The 19,514-nt window shown below is 41.8% G+C and overlaps 2 protein-coding genes across 18 annotated transcripts in view; one reads left to right on the top strand and one right to left on the bottom strand.

Annotated features, from left to right (window-relative positions):
* BTBD10 (BTB domain containing 10) overlaps window positions 1-4,600 on the top strand; it is a 76,274-nt gene extending 71,674 nt beyond the window's left edge. For all 12 annotated transcript variants that reach the window (XM_074401115.1, XM_003919850.3, XM_003919849.3 and 9 more), the window contains one exon: window positions 3,450-4,600. In XM_074401115.1, coding sequence (XP_074257216.1) covers window positions 3,450-3,760 — 311 coding nt within the window. In that variant the 3' untranslated portion in view covers window positions 3,761-4,600. The remainder of the gene's footprint in view (window positions 1-3,449) is intronic.
* Window positions 4,601-5,353: 753 nt separating this feature from the next.
* BMAL1 (basic helix-loop-helix ARNT like 1) overlaps window positions 5,354-19,514 on the bottom strand; it is a 111,481-nt gene continuing 97,320 nt past the window's right edge. For all 6 annotated transcript variants that reach the window (XM_074401108.1, XM_039470746.2, XM_039470747.2 and 3 more), the window contains 7 exons: window positions 18,297-18,403; window positions 16,710-16,860; window positions 15,746-15,834; window positions 14,042-14,150; window positions 11,269-11,362; window positions 6,806-6,908; window positions 5,354-6,024 (listed from right to left, as the gene is read on the bottom strand). In XM_074401108.1, coding sequence (XP_074257209.1) covers window positions 5,864-6,024; window positions 6,806-6,908; window positions 11,269-11,362; window positions 14,042-14,150; window positions 15,746-15,834; window positions 16,710-16,860; window positions 18,297-18,403 — 814 coding nt within the window. In that variant the 3' untranslated portion in view covers window positions 5,354-5,863. The remainder of the gene's footprint in view (window positions 6,025-6,805; window positions 6,909-11,268; window positions 11,363-14,041; window positions 14,151-15,745; window positions 15,835-16,709; window positions 16,861-18,296; window positions 18,404-19,514) is intronic.

The following is a 19,514-nucleotide window of genomic DNA, read 5'->3' as shown; positions in this document are numbered from 1 at the left end:
ATCTGAGCTGCTTTTTGTTTAATAAAAAGTATAATTAACTCTTTATTAAAGAGTAGAATTTACACATGACCTTTCCCCATTTGACCATAATCTGTCTTCTAATGTTACCTCCAGGTGTTTACCAATACACCTTCTGCCCCAGTCATACATGTGTTAGGGTCTCCTAAACCATATTCTATGTTCCTGCCTTTGTATCTTACCTGATGCCATTCTCTCCTTAGCATAATATTCTCTCTGCCTACATTGCGCTCCCCATGTTTCTGCTCATCCCAGTCTTGCTCATCCATTAAGATTAAGGAAGGCCTTGAAGTAGCTTTTTCTGTTTAGTCCACTGGAATCTCATTCATCTTCTGAATTATTTACACTTCCACTATTGCTGTAACACTTTCTCTTAGGTACGTGTATTTGCTGTTTGGAATGTTCTTTGACTTTATGAACAATTTAATCACTCCCAATAGACCATAACCACCTTTAAGGTAGCACTCTGGTATTATCATTCTGTGGTGCAGTAGCTGCTAAATCATGAACTGTTGACTTGAATAGGTTGGTAAATCTGCAAGTCAGGGACATACTTTATTTTTATTTATTTTTTTCTTTGAGATGGAGTATTGCTGTCACCAGGCTGGAGTGCAGTGGTGCAATCTTGGCTCACTACAACCTCTGCCTCCCAAGTTCAAGTGATTCTTCTGCCTTAGCCTCCCAAGTAGCTGGGACTGCAGGTGCATGCCAGCACGCCCAGCTGATTTTTTGTATTTTTAGTAGAGACGGGGGTTTCACCATGTTGGCCAAAGTGGTGACTTGATCTCCTGACCTCAGGATCCACCTGCCTCAGCCTCCCAAAGTGGTGATTTTACTGTCTTTTTAAAGGAAAAAATGTTCTGAGTTAACATGGATATTGGAAGAGGTTATTATTTGTAATTGGTATATCTTGGCAGTTCATTCACTCTTTGCTCAAATATTTGTTTAGCACCTACAGTGTATCAGGTACCATGCTAGGCACTGAGGATACACCAACAAAGACACTGGCTTTGCCATACAGAAACTTATTATTTAAGTGAGAGAGTCAGACATACAAAACAGTAATTACAATTTAGTTCTTCTGTTAAGTATCATTAACATGGGAGTGCTGTGGAGCATAAGAAGCGAATGATTAACTGTGTGGAGAATCTTAATGTATTTGCCAGTGATAAAAGGAGGTGGAGCGGAGCGCAGGGGTAAGGGGGCTGAGGGGGGGGGCTGAGGGGGAACAGGCAGCAGAACAATTTGTGTAAAAGCGTATTTAGAGGAAAGCTTAATGTGGCAGGTGTATTTAAGAGCTGTAGAGTTAAGAGTATAGCATGATAGTAGATAATGTTAAGTAGATTGGAACCAGGTTGTAAAAAAGCCTTGTATAATATTCTAAGGAGTATAGACCTTCCCTTTAAGCACCGAGGAAACCATTGGTAGTTTTTAAGCAAGGACTGTAATATGATTACATTTATCTAGAGTGGTGATTGTGTGTGGAGGATAGAATTTATCAAGGAGATGGGAAATTTAAAATCTTTCTAATAGTACAGGAGGAATCAAGGACAAGGGAATGGTGATGGAGACCTTTCTGATCTCTGGTGCTGCTTTCAGAGGGTAATTGACCAAAAGTATGAAATGAAGACATTCTATGGGTTTTTAGATTTTTAGCTTTGTTCACCTGCTGCACCTATCTCACCCCCACCACATACAGACATACTCCACACATGACTATTTGTACTAGCCACCAATGATGCCTACATACATTCACTTGTATAGTAATCATTAATGGATCCCCTACTATGTGAGACCATTCTGTTTTTTCTGATTGTAACTATGGTCTAACTTTGGCCTGTGGGCCAAAATCAGCTCATTGCCTGTTTTTTATTAAGTTTTATTGGAACATACATATGTGGCTGGGTGCAGTGGCTCACACCTATAATCCCAGCATTTTGGGAAGCTGAGGCTCACTGGAGGTCAGAAGTTTGAGATCAGCCTGGCCAACATGATGAAACTCTGTTTCTACCAAAAATACAAAAATTAGCTGGGTGTGGTGGCAGGCTTCAGTAATCCCAGCGACTTGAGAGGCTGAGGCAGGACAATCTCTTGAACCTGTGAGATAGAGGTTACAGTGAGCAGAGATAGCACCACTTCATTCCAGCCTGGGTGACAGAGACTCCAGCTCCAAAAAAGAAAGAAAAACATACACATGCTCATTTGTTTACATATTCTTTGTGGCTGATACCACTTTACAGGGGCAGAGTGAAGTAGGTTTATTAGAAACCATGGGGCTATAATCCTGAAATATTTACTCTGGCCCTTTACAGAAAATGTTTGTCAGTCCCCAGACCAAACTAGTAATTCTTACTGGAAGAAAGGAGGGAAGGGGTCTGTAATATTTTCTTAAAGACAGTTTATCTTTGGAGAAATGGCCTTACTAGTAAATAACTAATTTTTTTTTTTTTTCAAATCTAGGGTTGTCCTTACTTTTCAGTGACTATGTTCCAAAAGAGGAAGGTATTAGGTATTATTAATCGGGGAACGCTGCTTTGGAAATGTGATTCTAAATTAAATACTTGGTTGTTGGGAGTAGTAATGTTAAAGTGATATGGGAGGTTAAAATGTTGGCTTTGCTGATCTAGATGCAGAATTATCTAGAACCACCTGGAGAGCTGTACAGCTTTTACATTTAACAAAAAAAGGAAAGAAAAAACTCATAGCAATATAAAGATGAGATGTAAGTTTAAGGAAACTAGAAGGCTAATGTGGCATAAATTACAGGCCTGTAGGCCAGGTAATCCTGTGACGAGAATATAAAGATACATAGCTAGAGGCCAGGCACAGTGGCTCATGCCCATAATCCCAGCACTTTGGAAAGTCGAGGCGGGTGGATCACTTGAAGTCAGGATTTCCAAGATCAGCCTGGGCAGCATGGTGAAACCCCATCTCTATTAAAAATACAAAAATTAGCCAGGCATGGCGGCACATCTGTAATCCCGACTACTCTGGAGGCTGAGGCGGAGAATTGCTTGAACTTGGGAGGCAGACATTGCAGTAAGCCAAGATCATGCCTTGGCACTCCAGCCTGGATGAAACTCTGTGTCAAAAAAAAATCCCCCAAACCAAAAAAAAGATACATAGCTAGAGACCCAAGATCTGCTTCATACTATTGTACTGGGGACTCATCTCCAACGTACTCCTACTTGAAGAATGTTTTCTTGGTGGTTGATATATTGAGTAATTGAAAGAGTGACAGAAGATTTTGTGAATTTTATCAGTAGAGTTTTCATCTCTGGCTCTTGAACTGATGAGTAGGTGGACAGAATATTGTTGTCCCTTCTTTGTTTTGTTTCTGTAGGATCTATAGCAGAAAAGCTTTCTAAGGCAAAATTGGATGAGGGGTGTGTGTGTGTATCCTCAGTTTTTAAAATCTTTTTTTCTTTCAGGTTATCCTACCTACAAAGAAAAAGTAAAGAAAAGGCCTGGAGGCCGCCCAGAAGTGATCTACAACTATGTCCAAAGACCCTTTATTCGAATGTCCTGGGAGAAGGAAGAAGGAAAGAGTCGGCATGTAGACTTTCAGTGTGTAAAGAGTAAATCTATCACCAACCTTGCAGCAGCTGCGGCAGACATTCCCCAAGACCAGCTGGTAGTCATGCACCCAACTCCACAAGTGGATGAGCTGGATATTCTCCCTATCCATCCCCCTTCTGGCAACAGTGACCTTGATCCTGATGCACAGAATCCAATGCTGTGATGCTGATGTTCCTTGAAACCATAGCATGCTACTCTTCACAGTGATGTTGTACTCTCCTCATTCTACACTGCAAGGCCACTCTTCTTCATTGTGAGATGCACATAACAATGTTTAGGATATTGCAGTGTAGGCTTTTTTAAAGACCAAAGGTAGCTGAATGGTTTTTTTAAAATGAGTACAACTCTATCATCTTGAAGTTCCAATTATATAAATGTATTTGTTTACCAGTAGGTTTGTGAAATTGGTTCTTTGTATGGGGGATGGTCCTTTTTCACACATCTAGGTCTTTTCAAAAGTGGTGGAAATTGGTAGCTGGGGTACTTTCAGTTTCGATTGGTATTTATCACACCCCAGATAAAATGCAGAATATTATATAGTTGCACTTTATAAATGGTGGTTAAATGGAAGTGGTTAAATGGAAATGTTCAAGCCATTTTATAGTTGTGATGCACAGTATAACTTAAGTAAGTGCTTCTGTCAAAGTATTCCTCCAGTAAAATTTGTGTAGTTCGCTGCCCTTGATGAGCAAAAAGTATTTATCTTGGGCTTATCTGAGTGATCAGGATGACATTTAATGCCCATATCTTATCAGTCCAGTTATCTCCAGTGCCGTTTCACCCTTTAGAGTGACTCACATGCAGGGAGTGTGAACGTCAGAGGTGGTTTATTATCCAGTCTGCCTTACCCTTAATCTGTTCACAGATATTTATTTACTAATGCTTTTTTTCTTAAGAGTTATGGGATAGGAAAATGAAGTGTTTGCTCTTCATTTACTAAATGATTGTAAACTCGAGTTTTTCATCAAAATAAAATTCCATTGTTTTAATGTTTCTGACCAGATTTATAACCACCTTGACTATATTTTTAGTCTCATGATTTCCTGTCTCATTGGTATAAGTATTATTAGAAATCAAATAGTAGCTCAAGGAGCTCTTAGTATATGTGTGATAAGGCATTTAAATTCCCTACTAATTATAAAATATACTATATCCAAAACAATATTAGAGCTGAAAAGAGTATTTTCTAGTTCAACTTGATATGAAGGGCAAAATGACTTTACGAGGTCATATAGTCACCCTAAGTTTCAGAGCTAGTTTCTCATACTAGTTCAGTGCTTTTTCCATTATACCATGCTACTTTGCTTAGCAAATTATTTATGCAAATATTATTGTAAATATTCTGTGGTCTAATTCAAGTAGGAATCAAATATTTTGGTGCTTTGGGACTGAGGTCACTTACTATACAACTGAAGTAGTATTAGAGAGGTACAGCAGTAGAGAAGCCAATTTGTTAAATATAATCTTGAATTTATAATTTCAGAGGATTCAAAGTTTGCGTGTTAGCAGGAACATCTTTGTTCTCACATATATTAAAATTGCAACAATTTAGAAATGAACTATTTTAACAACACAGCTAAGCTAGTAGCATGGAGAAATTATGCAAGTCCCAGAATTGTTAAGAAGGCCAGAATAGCACCACAAATGTTACTGTTACTGGCATAGATAGTCCTTAAACATCCACTGTAGAAACTGATAATCCTGCCCTGCAACATGTAGGAATTTTTTTTTCTAATTATCTGAAATGTGAACAGTATTTATAGAACAAGGGAAACATTTATTAAAAATATTTAACTGTCTAATACATTATACTTTAACCCATATTTATAGTAAAGGATTCTTACAAGGAAGAATAAACGGCTTTATGATACAATTAGTATAAGAAATATCCACATGGGGGACTTCTTTGTAGTGTAAAAACACCATACATCTGAAATGACCATTTGCATATAAAAGCTACCAATGATGCTTCTGTGCACAATGATTAAAAAATTCAACACAAACGGAATCCAAAATATACAATTAATGCAAGCTATCCACAGCTAGCCCAATAATCAATGATGAGGAAACACTGGAGCAGGCTTAGTTCCACTTTGTCTGAAGTTACACATAGTAAGATTGACTTGTATCAATGGCTCTGAGATGGCTTTTATGAAGTCAGTACATAAAAGCTATTCTCTCCTTATCCAGTAAGCTTCACAGACTGTAAAACTCCACCAGTAATGCACTTTGATACTATAGCTGTTGCCAAAGCAACATGTAGTGTTTACAGTGGCCATGGCAAGTCACTAAAGTCAACAGGGCCACCCAGTCCAGCATCTGCTTCCAAGAGGCTCATGATGACAGCCATTGCTGCTTCATCATTACTGGGACTACTTGATCCTTGGTCATTGTCAATCATGTCTATACCTATGTGGGGGTTCTCACCTGTGGGAGGAGATAAAGACTGGTCAGCGATTTTTTTAAAAAGCATATTTAGATTGTTAGCAATTCCTAAGCACACTTAATAAAGTTACATTTAATAGTAGGGTGAGAGTCTGCTTTTTGGGCTGCATGGCTTTTTTTATTGCTGTTTTTCAGAGGAAAGCACCAATTTTTTAAAAATACATTAGAAGTAAGTTGGGTTGTTCAGCTGTGAAGTGACACAGCTCTAAGGAGCTTCTAAAATCATTTTAGAAGTAAGTACAAAGGGCTTAAATGTTGAAAATCTTTGAGTTGAGCTCATTTTAATATTCTGATATAACCAGTTAAGAGGAGTTACAAAAAGAAAGGCAAATAGGGAGAGTTTAGGAAAAAAAGAAATCTAGAAAGACAAGTAGAGAAAAAGATGGATGTGATGGGAAAAACAAACTCTTGTCACTTAATGACTTTTAATACCTTCTGATATACTTACTAATCACCCTTCTAGGCATATCTCTGAACCTTCATTAGCCCTCTCTCTGAAGAGATTATGCCCCACATGGCAGAAAGCCTATGTCTAGGTTGCTATAGCCTGCTCTTGAGTTCTAGGCACAAAGTTGGACCGCCACCAAAACTCAAACATTGAAGTCAACTTTTTAGAGATTTAAACAAATTTTAAACTTCCATTCTGTTCCTATCAAATTTATCTAGGATTAGCTTATTTTATACAATTCAGTTCTTAAAACTGACTTTATGTCAGAAGTTTTGCAAGCTCATTGCAATGGAAATGAATAATAATGCCACTTACCAAGAATAGAAGAACTATCAGAATATGGATAACCTGGGTTCTCCTGAGCCTGGCCTGGTAGTAGGCCACTGGAAGGAATGTCTGGAGTCCCTCCATTTAAAATCTACAAACAGAAGGAGGTAAGTATGAAGTTTTGATCAGTCTCATGAGCAGTGCCACAAGGAGAATGAAGCATGTTGGAAATGCATGGGGTGGGGTGGGGTGGGGAGAAGCTTCAAATGGCTTCAGTTTTCTATTGGATGATTTCAAATAACTGTGAGACAGACATGGTCATAGTAAGAAAAAACCTGTCCCCCAGATTATTCTTTTCTCTGCATTTTACTGAGCCCACCGAGGCATCTTAAAGGCTGAATAAAATCCCAAGAGTCTTCAACTGCCTGGAATCATCATGCCCACATATTTCTTTAGGACCAATGCCTAAACTTCAATGAGCCCAGCTACGCATTTGCCCTATAAGATAGTAAAACATCTTGCAGTGACAGATATTTCTGAAGAAGAAATAAGTGAAGTTGTTAACAAGCTGTGAAGAGACACAGTTCTAAAGAGTCGAACAACAAAACACTTAAGTAAATCTCTTGTACTACCGGTGCCAACTTTAGTAACCTGTGGTTTAAGTTCTTAAGAAAGGCCCCTGGGGAGACTTATTACTGCCACTCAGTAGTAGAACTCTGATTCTGTCTCAAAATCTCCCTCACTCCCCCAGCTGCTTTCCCTGGCTGAGTCTTAAAGAAGAGCATTCTTTGAGACCTATCTGGATATACGTGAGGAAAACGGTTTGGTAGCTGCTTAATTTCAGGAGCAGCAGTGATTTCAGGCCTTGCCAGTAGGTGGCATTATAACTTACTTTATTTCCACAGTGCAACGTTTTGGTCTAGGGACCTTTTTACACTCTTAAAAATTATTGAGGACGCCAAAGAATTTTTGCTTATGTAGGCTGTATTTAACAATATTTACTATATTTGAAATTAAAAGTAATAGATTTTTTAAACGTAATAAACCCACATGTTAATGTAAATAATGAATAGTATTTTAATGAAAAATAACTATTTTCCAAAACAAATTATCAAGAAGAGTATTATCGTTTTACATTTTTGCATATCTAATGTCTGGCTTAGTAGTTTTCAACTGGATTCACCTCTGTTTCTCCATTCAGTCTATTTAGATATGACTTAAAGTATATGAAGGAAATCTGACCTCCCACAGATAAGTAGTTGGAAAAGGGAGGCTTATTTTAATACACTTTTCAAATAATTGTATTCTTTTTTTATACCACTTCAAAATGTGACATGCAGGAGTTTCTTAAAGGTGAGTTGCAATGTGGAATCTGAATCTTAAACCATATCAATGAATGTTTTGTACTCTATTAATAATCTTGGTACTTAGGATGGATCTTTTACCCTTGCATGATTTTGAAATACCTTGCATGGGTTAGAAAATACTGGTTCTCTGAGTTATGCAGATCTATATGTTGACACATATCATTATACACATCAATATTAACATTGTTAATACTCCCTAGCTTACCAAAAACATTTTTTTAAGTTTTAGGAAGATCTCAAGCTCAAAGTAGTGGATACAAGTTTTCTAAAAATTCCAAATTTTGCTGAAAGCTCAGATTTTATCACCGGCAACAAATGTTGTCATTTTCCTTGAAGTGACAGGTTCACTTCATTTCCAAGAAAATGTCTTCTCAATACCCAAAGCTGAATGACCATGTACAATAAAAATGGTATCCAATGAAAATACCACGCAGTTCAGCTTACAACTTAATCACACAAGTGTTTTTTGAGACAGACATCATGCTTTGGTATGTAGCACAAGCTCTTCATGCATACTTCTCATTTTGTCACAGAACATTAAAAGATGTGTACTTAAGAATTTTATAAACGTAATGATAGACATTTTCCCTTCCTCCCTCCTTTCCTTCCTTCCCTCCTTGACAGGGTCTCACTCCAGCTGCCCAGGCTGGAGTATAGTAGCACAATCTCTGCTCACTGCAGCCTTGACCTCCCAGGCTCAGGTGATTCTCCCACCTCAGTCCCCCAAGTAGCTGGGATTACGGGTGCACTACCTGGCTAAGTTTTTGTATTTTTTAGTAGACATTATTTAGTAGAGATGGGATTTCTCTATGTTGCCCAGCCTTGCCTCGAACTCTTGGACTCAAGCAATTTGCCTGCCTCAGCTTCCCAGAGTGTTGGGATTACAGGTATGAGCCACCACACCTGGACATGATGGACATTCTTGAATGAAACTGGTTTTAAACTTTTTATTTTTTTGTTGTGAGAGAAAAAGATGGATGTGATGGGAAAAGCAAACTAATGTTTTGACATTATTGGTAAAATAGCTTTAACCTTAAAAGCACAACAGAACAGCTAAGAAGATAGCTGGCAAGCAGGGTGTGTGTGTTGGGATAAGGGGGTAGGGCACATGGGATCCTGTGCCCCCTCTTTCTGGAAAAAGACTGCAGATGACATTTGTAGAACTGCTGCTTTACCTGAATTTGCCTTAGTGCTTCTGGATGTCAGTACTCTCCTGGGACCTACGGAGGCTCACTTAGGCTTCCTTTTTAGCTTGAACCTGACTGAAACAACTGCAGGCTAAATGGTTCATTTTTGGACCTGCCAAATTTGAGAGTGACTGGAAAGGGCTGGGTCTGGTGCACCATTTAATACTGCTGTCAATTTTAACTGTCTTAAGCTGCTTTTCTTGTAAGTCCAGCTGCCCAGGTCTCATGAGAGAACACATCCAAATTTCTTCTCACAGATCCATTTTTATAAGTTCAAAGAAAAGGAAGAATTTTCATAAATGCCTCAAAAAATAGGTGGGGCTTTCTGATTCAGAGCACAGCTTCTGATTTCTGGTAATTGTTGATATGAAAAGAACTGGAAGTCATGAGCCCAAGATTGTAGTTTGGGGCCATACTTACAAACGAACGCTGAGGAGCCTGGATCTTGTAACTATAATGTTGTGAGGATAAGATGAGACAATGTATATGAAAGTTCTTTAATATTTAAGCCTATTTCTGGAGTGATAACCTTTCAAAACCAAGAAGTAGAATCCTTAGTAATACCAGGAGTCAAGTGCCTAAAAGTTAACTTGAGAAGCAGAGACTGGAAGACCACCCTAAGAAGATGGTGGATCCAATATACAAGAAGGACCTGGAGGTATAACAGAATAACAGCTAAGAAGACAGCTGGCAAGCAGGGTTTGTGTGGGGGGAGGAGTGGGGGCGGTGGGGCACATGGGATACCAAGCCCAGACTTCATCTACCAGTGGTATTTTGGGCCAAGCACTTTCACATACATTATCTCATAATAGGACCTCATGTGCAAAGATGCTGGCTACCCTAACCAATATTAGCTCCATTATAAAGAAAACTACCGTTTGAAAGTTGTACAAAATTACATAACTAGCACATGGCAAGGCCAAGCTTTGGACCCAGGTCTCTCTTACGATGTAGTCTTACCCATTAATTTGTTGACTTTCAACCTTTTGTGGAGGAGCAAATCCCTTTTTCAAAGAGAAATGTTTGCAGAAGATTCCTATATAAAATAGATGTATTCTTGCCCTTGTAGAAGCAGGATTTCTGCCCTTACCCTCTCTCCTTAGCAACTACCCCCACACCCATCCCACCTAGTAACATCCAGTTCTTGGTAACAGGAACAAACCTCTGGGGAGCTCAGTTTTGAAAATCCTTGCCCTACTTTTGATGGGTTGTGCCTTAGGAGTCCTGCCAATGTAAATTCCTAATATTCTCTCCTTGTATGTGTTTTAGGAGACGGGGAAAGAAGCCATCGTGTCCAAAATGCTGGCCTTTGAACTGTCCTAACCTCTACTGACATCAGGCGGTATAAACAGATTTCTGATTTTTGATTAACATGGGCCTAGGCTTGTAAGTTCTCTGGCAAAGATGAAAACAAATGACTGGTTCCTAAACCTATTTATAGTGTAGTCTTATAGCAAGCTCTTCATGAGGGCTGATACACTGCTTAGATCCAATGTTGCCACACCATAGGAACCCCCAGACAGTAGATCCCCAAGTATTCTGCAGCTATAAAGCATGGCTTGATTTCCAAAGCACTGCTGGTGGTATTGCTGTTTCCAGTGCCTGCCCTAGACACTAATATTTTATCCCTTGAAAACTCCTAGCAGAGAATGAGAAACTTTTCTATGTGTGGTACTCAACCTTTCCCTCTAGACGACCTCTTTAATTGCTCCCTCAATTAAATGAACTGACAGTTCCCCATTCCTTATTCTTTCTCCATTCTTCCACTCACATGGAAGAAAGCCTCTGAGGATGTCAACAAGCCTCCCTAGCCCTATGAGTATGCTTTGTACCCAGCCTCACACAGATGCATTTACTTCAAGGAGAAAGTAGTTCAACTTGTTTCAGCAATCACAGTTGCAATTCCATACTCCCACCCCCAACATTTCAGACCTAGGCTAAGAGTTATCAGTCTTACCTTCTTGCCTCCTGGAGAAGAGGCATCAGGGGGAGGCGTACTCGTGATGTTCAATGGGCTGGAGCCACAGCTAGAAGGCGATGACCCTCTTATCCTGTCAGAAAAGAGAATTACACTGCCTTTTCTTTCTTCAGTGGAGTGTGTGTGTTTTGTTAAGGGGCAAAGGTGAGAAAGGGGATGAAGATCTAGATAGGGTTTGGTGTGCTTTTTCTGTAAAGGCCAGAAAGTAGGCTCTCCAGGCCACGTGGTCTCTGTCACAAATGCTCAACTTTGCCACTGCAGCTTGAAAGCAGCCACAGACACGAATGGGGTGTGGCTATCTTCCAATAACTTTATTTACAAAAACAGGTGACAAGCTGGATTTGTTCTACAGGCACCTGATCTAGAATGCAGTCCCTAAAGTCAAACATCTCACTGACAAAGTCCTTGGATTGGAGTCTGCATTAAGGTGGTGAATTTCAAGTAAGTGGCCAATTTTATTTCCTCAAAGAATCCAGGTGAATTGGAGGAGACCTTCTGCATTCAACCTCCATCTTTGATCCACAGCAAATAATTTATCCCCTTCCCTACAAACAGTTTAGCTAGTGAACACTCTTAGGATATGGAGGGCACCAGTGTCTAAAAGGTAGAAATAACAGTAAGAGGAGCCTTCTAAGGCAGCAGTTGATGAAAAGCGGGTCCCAGCCTTTCTTATCTAGCATATCCCTCAGACGATTTATAGAAGGGAAGACTTAGAACTGTAAATCCACCTACATACTTGTCAGGCTGAAGGACCTCAGGAAAGAAGCCATTGCTTGGCACTGCAGTGAGAGTTTAGGGAGAGTGTGATGCCAGTTGTGTAACCACAGGGCTCTCAGCTTCTACATGGATGAATGCAGCTTCTGGGTGACCCAGAGAACACTCCTCCACTGCCCATAAGTCTTTTGGTTCTTGTAGTGCCTAGTTCTCTAGATTTGTGAGTGAACAAGTTTTCTTTCTGGATAAGCTTCTTAATGGCAGTTACAACTATATATCATGTATTCTCAGCATGCACAAATGTCTGCTAATTGCTTATGGAAAAATTGCTGAGTGTCCCCCACCTTTTCCTACTTATGTCTATGAAACCACTATTTTCCCAGGTTTCTCATCTTGGAATTGCTGTTTCATCATTCCTGATTTCATTTTCAAACCCTAGACCTTCGATTATTGATTTCTCTTTTGGCAGTGTCACCTCTGTAAGATAAGGCCTCATTCCTGTGTTATCAAACATGACCACCTTCATCTCTCCCTATTCCAATGCAACTTCCACAAAGCGTAACACAAGACTCTGGATGCTTGCTCAGCATCCTACAACAAATGGGGTCTTAGAGTTTTCTTCCAGTCCAGACTGCACAGTGTCATTTCTTGGGTTTCTTAACAATCTCCCATCATAGCTCTGTGGCGCGTTTGTACACAAAGACTGCCCAGTTAGGTAGCTTGTTTCTTGACCCTGAACTTGCCACTCATGTGCCCACTCAAGAATATGCCTGGCTTTTCTAGAGGGAACATCCACTCTTACTACAAACCCTGGCTAAGGCCAAGTTCAAATCTTTCCTCCTTTGCTTGCTTTGGCCCATGCACTCTCTCCCTTTTTCCTATTATCATAAAGACAATAGACTTCTAAAAGATTTTAAGATTCTTGCGGTCAAGGACTGTTTGATACTGTTCTTGGATAGTCTTAAGCAAAGTCTAGGGTATGCAAATGCAAAGTCTAGGGACTGAACCGGATGACACGGCACACTGCCCTCATATCTCCTCCCTGATGCAGAGGTCACACCCACTAATCCTGTGGGGTTGAAACAGAACTGTGTTACCTATGAGGATAACAGCCTCTTTATGGCCAGTTGAAAAACAGGCCAGCCTCTTAATTCTCCTGAGAGAATCCAGTGGCAGCAGTCTTTTCCTCCTTTTCTTATCATTATGTTACATGAAGTTGCATTCTGAAGAATCTGGTTACCCCCTTCTCTATTTCCCAAATTTGAACAGATTTAGGATAACTGCTTCTCTCTCAATGACTTCTCTTTAAGACAGATTTAATTGATTTTTAAGCATTCACTGTATGTCAGGCTATGTTCCTGGAACTTTTCCCAAGTGCCCTCACAATCCTAACACAATCCTTGGGAAACAGTGCTTTCTTTTTATGGTTTAAGTCAACAGAGAGCAAGAGGTTAAGTAAGTCTCAGCATAGCCAGGTAGAGAGACCCGCCCAGGACTCAAACCCAGGTGGACTGCTTCTAAGCTCCTTCTCTTTCATATGGAAAGGGAGTCTCCCCCAAGACAGCTAGTAATGACTAGCTGATCTGCTTGGTGTCTACTACTAATCCTGGGCAGCTCTTTAATTGAAAAAAGTGAACGTTTTATGAAGGTCCAGATCACTCTGATGGTTCACAGCCCTACTCCTGCAGTGCTGTAAAGTAAAGGTATATCCGTCCGCACTGGGAAGCTCCTTGAGCTGTAAGAAAGCTAAATCTCCTCAAGAATTCTCTTTAGCTCTGGCCTATTTTGGTTTAGCTTCTTTAAGGCAGGATTTCTTAATCTAGGCACTACTGACATTTTGGATTGGATAATTCCTTGCTAGGGGTGGGGAGAAGGGGTACTGTCCTGTTTATTGTAGGATGTTTAGCAAGTAGCAACCTCCCACCCAGTTGTGAAGATGAAAAATGCTTCCTGACCTTGCAGAATATCCACTGAGAGAAAACATTGTCCTGGGTTGAGAACCACTGGTTTAACAGAGGAACTAGAAGGTGTTACTTGCCTGTGAATTTCCATGATTTCCTCAGCAATCATTCGGCCTATTTTTCCTGCCCCAGCCCGAGTTCCCCCTGGAATCCCTGGAACAGTGGGGTGGGTCCTCTTGGGGCCACCTACAACAAAAGAATCTGAGAGTAGGAAAGGGAAAAACTGAGGAAGAAATGCTATTATGTACTAAAGTAAAACCAGTTTGTCCCATGATCCACTTGTAGTTCAACATCAGATTTGCACCTTGAGGGACTTTAGGGCCACAGCTTGTCAGGAAAAGGCATTCTGACAGGAAAAGCCTTAAGTCTCCTTCTAGGATCCAAGGCCAGTTTTTTCCCGTCATGCACTGAAAACACTTACTGAAGATCACCATATGTGCCAGGGTTACAGAGACAAGTTCCTGCCCTCAAGGAGCTCACAGTCTAACAGAGAAACCAACAAGATGACCAATGGATAAAGCAAATGTAGTTAAGTTTGACAGGCAAGCCTGAGGCAACCAACTCATCTGGGGCCAGGTGCAGCTTCTGGAACAATTACCCCAAGCTGAGTCTTGAGAGATGAGAATGAATTAGCTTTGGCAGAGAGGTAAGAAGGGGAAAGCATTCCATGCACAGCAACCAACATGTACAAAAGCACTGAGGCAGGACAAAACTTGGGAGACTCCAAGGAATTCATCATGAATGATGATGAGAGCATGATAGATGAAACTGGGGCAGTAGATACCAGTCAGATCATGAGGGGCCTCTTGGATGCTGTACTAATGAATTTGGACAGTTTCCACAAGGGAATGAGGAGTACCAGAGTACAATACACAGAAAAGGCACAAATGAGATCTGGGTTATTAAAGTCAACGGCAGGGAGAATGAACTACAATGGAGGATGGGGTGGTAAGAGTGGGACTCGAATTGTGAAGTGATTTGCAATAATCCAGGTAGCAGATGAAGAGGGTGAAGTGACAACAGTGGTGACAAAGTTTAAGAGATAGAAGGTTTAAGACTTCACATTTAGGTATAATAGGGGAGAGACAGCAGCCAGGTTTCTGGCTTAAACAACCAATCAAGTAGGGGAGTGCAGAAAAGCAGTTTGGGATATTCTGAATTTCAGGTGCCTCTGGGACTTCGGGTGGTTCTGTCTATGAGGCATTTGGAGAGACAGATCTGGGGCTCAGGAGAGAGACTGGGGCTGGAGATGTAGATGTGAGAGTCATCGATTGAGATGACTGATGGAGACACTGATAGGGGCTGCAGCCATGCATGTGGGGATGGCCTCAGGAAGGATGAGTCCAGTGTGGACAGCAGGGGCCAGGGCCAAGGCTGAGCCTGAGAAGGGAGCCCATTGGGTATGGCACACACCCTGGTGCTGACAGACACCTTTCTGCCAAACACAGGACTCTGTGACAGTCACCAAAGAGAACTTCACATTATGGCCACTAGACAACACAGGAGGAAAGCACAAAAGGAGCAGGGAGTTTGCAAGTTCAAGGGCTTCCACAGGCTGGCAGGCTTGGGAAGGGCAGCAGTAAGTTCCTAGTATTCCAGCTCAACAAAGAAAGTGACATGACAGTGTCCTCAGCATTCACGGAGAAATCTTCACATCATCCCCTCAAGGCCTCCCTTGGTCCACAGAATAGGAAGGGAGGGGACCCTCAATACTTTAGGAAAGATATTTGACCACAAGCTTCTCATGGGCAAGCATCAAGGCCCCAGCAGCACATAGTTACCTTCTCCAGAGGGCAGCATGCTGTCCATGCTGTGGGGGGATGCTGTGAGCTGCGGGAAGGTTGGATCCCCGCCTTCCAGGACGTTGGCTCTGTGAACATCCCAGCAATAAGGAAATGTGAGTCAGGCCTGCTCAGAACCATACACCTTTCAACTTGGCCAAGGTGTCCAGTGTCCACTCTGGACCTGGACAGGCCAGAAAATGAAGTGTCTGTCTGAGTGGGTGAACAAGTTTCCTCACTGATAATATAATGAATAGCATCCCAGTCTTTGGCCCCACTGCCTGCCTGGGCCTTCATAACACATGTGGGACACAGTTCAGCAGAGGTGGTGGCTGCAGTAACCTAATGCCATCACTACAGCACCTCCTCCTGCCAGCCCACAGTGCACCCAGCCCCAGCCCCTCATGCAGCTCTAACCATAGGTGGGGTTTTGGATACTATGGGAAAGGAAGAGTGGGGAGCAGGCCTGGCCAAAGAGAGGCTCCTTCACCTCCCTCTGCTCATCTAGCAGGTAGCGGCCTTTCGAAATGGCATTCCAGCTGCCAATGCTTGGACCCCCTGCCTGGTAGGCACGGAGATCTCCCCATCCTCAGCCAAGGCCAGTGTGAGCTAGTGCCTGCATGAGCCTTTCATGGATTATCAACCCCTTCCTCCACAGCAGCATAAGTGGATGCCTTAGGGTGCCAGGCCTGTGGAATTCAAAGATTGGCTGCTTTATCTCGAAGGAAAACTTGCTGTTTCCTGGAGCAGTTTCATAAGCCGGGGCCTGCATGGTAGAGCACTGAAGCTTGTCCTTTGTTAACAATCCTTTCCAGCTTCTGCCAATCCTGAGGCTTCACAGGTATTAGCAAGATGGCATTAAAGGATGTGATACTGGCTGTTGCCTGCACCCCCTTTCCCAGATAAGGAGCCCTAGGCATCTCTTTGGAGCAAAGGGAGCTTCAAATATAGGAAAAGTACTTACAAAACAACAGTGTTAGTTGAGACAATGTATTCTACTTCCTTGGTCCAAGGGTTCATGAAACTGAACCATCGACTCCGTAGTGTGATGAAAGAACCATCTTTGATTTTAAATTTATAGCAATTAGTTGTAATTTTTTCTCTCGTCTGTAAAACTGAAAATGTAAAGAAAACATGGACATTGTTGTTTTCTCAAATATTAAACAAGACATCCAATACAAAATATTAAAGGTACTTTAGTTCCAATGGCATGCTCTTTAGTAAGCCAAGGAAACCCCGTGGTCAACACTCAGGAAATAGGTTGTTTTGTGAGGGTCTCACTTAGAGCCTTCCAATTCATTTGTGAAGCTGTCACAATTTTCCGTAGTCTGTGAAATTAAGGCTGTAGGGAATTACTAACCTCATGTTATATATCTAACTGGAATCAGCTCTAACATGCCCACCAGCAAATGAGAAGGCACTGTCCAAAGCATTATGCTCTGTCCCCATCACAAAGCCCAAGGGCAGTATAGAACTTATCTCATTTCTAAGAATATCCAAATCAACAGAGGCCACTCACCTATTCAAACTCATTTTTTCATGTAACAAACGTGTAATGAGCACTTCTCATGTGCCGGACACTGGAGATAGAAGATGAGACAGGCTATGACTCCTACCCTCAAGGAGAGGAGTGAGGGAAGACTACACAAGGAGAAGAGATCAGAGCCTTGAGGGATGAACACAAGTTTGCCAAGAAAAGGAGGGAAGGAAGAACCCAGCAGTGCCTGAGGAGCAGCAGGGTCTGGTGGGGGAGGGACCAGTGAGGTGGTCAGTATAGCTGGAGCACAGGCCTCTGCAGACAGGAATTGGGACTGAAACTGACGAGGTGGGCTGGGGCCAGGAAGTGGAAGGTCTCACATCTGAACGCCTGTCAAAGGCATTTGGGCTTGAGTCTAAAGGCAGGAGGTTTTTAAGCAGCCTGATGTTATCAGGCTCAATCTATCTGGAGATAAGGGGGATAACTACGGAAAATGAACTGGGGGTGGGAGTGAGCAGGGAGATTCTGAGAAGTCTATCACAGGTCTCCAGGAAGGCACAAAGGCCTGAACCAGGGTGACAGCAGTAGGGATGGTAAAAAGTAGACTTTTGGAAAGGTATGTGTGAGGTGAATGAACAGGATCTGGTGGAGACACATGGCAAGAAGGGGTCAATGTTGGTCTCTCTCAGGAGGCTGCACGTGGGGTCACAGCATTAGTCAACAGAAAATACAGGAGGCAGTGCAGGTTTGAATGGAAAAGAGAATCAGATCAGTCTGGGCCATACTAAATCTTTACAGGGTCTGTGAAAATCCTCTGAACAAGAGATGTCTTTCAGAAACTGCCATCGCCTATGTACAGAAAACTGCTATGCAGTCAGCAGAGGGCATCTACAAGGGGATAAACAGTGCCTGCGGGCATCAGGTTCCTCTTCACACAGATAGTTCTGACCTGAAGAGTCCTAGGCTGACTGACTCCTGCATCCCCAGTGACAGATTTCCTTGGAAGGTCATGTGGACTAGTCTAGCAGCAAGGAGACACTTTAAACTTAAGATCTTTTATACATCCCAGCTTACCTTGCCTGTGACATTCTGCAAGATGCCCTATGTCATCTTGGTGAAAATATTCATAACATGATGTGCCTAGAAGTTCTTGTGGTAAATATGCCAAAATAGCTGTTGCCCTAAAAGGGAATAAAGGAATATTTAAAGAAGAAAAAGCCATTCAGATGATTAATTGCAACTGTGCAATGACTAAACCCTGCGATAGCCTAGGAGAGCAAGGTCAAAGCTGGGGACAAATAGCTGGATACATTTTCAGAGGGCTCACTGAGTGGATTGTTTTCTCTTTTTTCCAGGCATCTGAATTTAATCAAGGCCATAAAACTAGAGGAAAACAAAGCAAAGAAGCCTTGTAAAGGACTATTATCACAAGAAATCAAACCTGAGGAAGCTTTAAAAATGGTAACCAGTCGGGTGTGATGGCTCACGCCTGTCATCCCAACACTTTGGGAGGCTAAGGTGGGCAGATTATCTGAGCTCAGGAATTGAAGATTAGCTTGAGCAACATGGCGAAACCCTGTCTCTAGCAAAAACACAGAAAAATGAGCTGGGTATGGTGACATACGTTTGTGGTACCAGCTATTTGAGAGGCTGAGGTGGGAGGATTGCTTGAGCCCAGGAGGTCAAGGCTACAGTGAGCCGAAATTGCGCCCCTGCACTCCAGTCTGGGTGACAGACTGAGATCTATCTTAAAAAAAAAAAAAAAGTAACCACATTAATTAGATTAAAATGTGGTAGAAATCCAAATCTCAGTGCAAGGCTTCTGTTTTTTGCTGCCTGCTTTTTATCAGGATAACCGAATGAATGCCAGAAGCTGCAGCAGCTGAGGCCACAAGAACCTCGAAAAGTGGTTGTCTCCTTTTCCAGCATGCTGTGGCTGTCTCTAGTAGCCAGAAAAATTATTAGCCTGTGCATATTCTGAAGGAAAGCAGTAGGCAGCAGTACATTTGGGACACCTGGATCCTTGGTCCAGGTCTATCCAATTAGTTGTGAATCCTACAGGAGGCCAGTCCCCAGGCTGGGCCTCCATTCTTCATCCATAAAATAAAGAGGTTGGATTCGATCAATGCAGTCCAACAGAAATTTCTGTGATGATGGAAATGTTCTATGTCTGTGCCATTAGCCACATAGGAGGCTACCATGGCCAACAAGTATTTTATTGGACAACTCAGGACTAAATAATTGCTTCCAAGTCCTAGACTCAGAAGAATTTCAATCACAATAATGGTCCTG

The sequence above is a fragment of the Saimiri boliviensis genome, chromosome 6 (assembly GCF_048565385.1).
Source record: "Saimiri boliviensis isolate mSaiBol1 chromosome 6, mSaiBol1.pri, whole genome shotgun sequence".
Taxonomy (NCBI): Eukaryota; Metazoa; Chordata; class Mammalia; order Primates; family Cebidae; genus Saimiri; species Saimiri boliviensis.
This window is presented reverse-complemented; position numbering and strand designations above follow the sequence as displayed.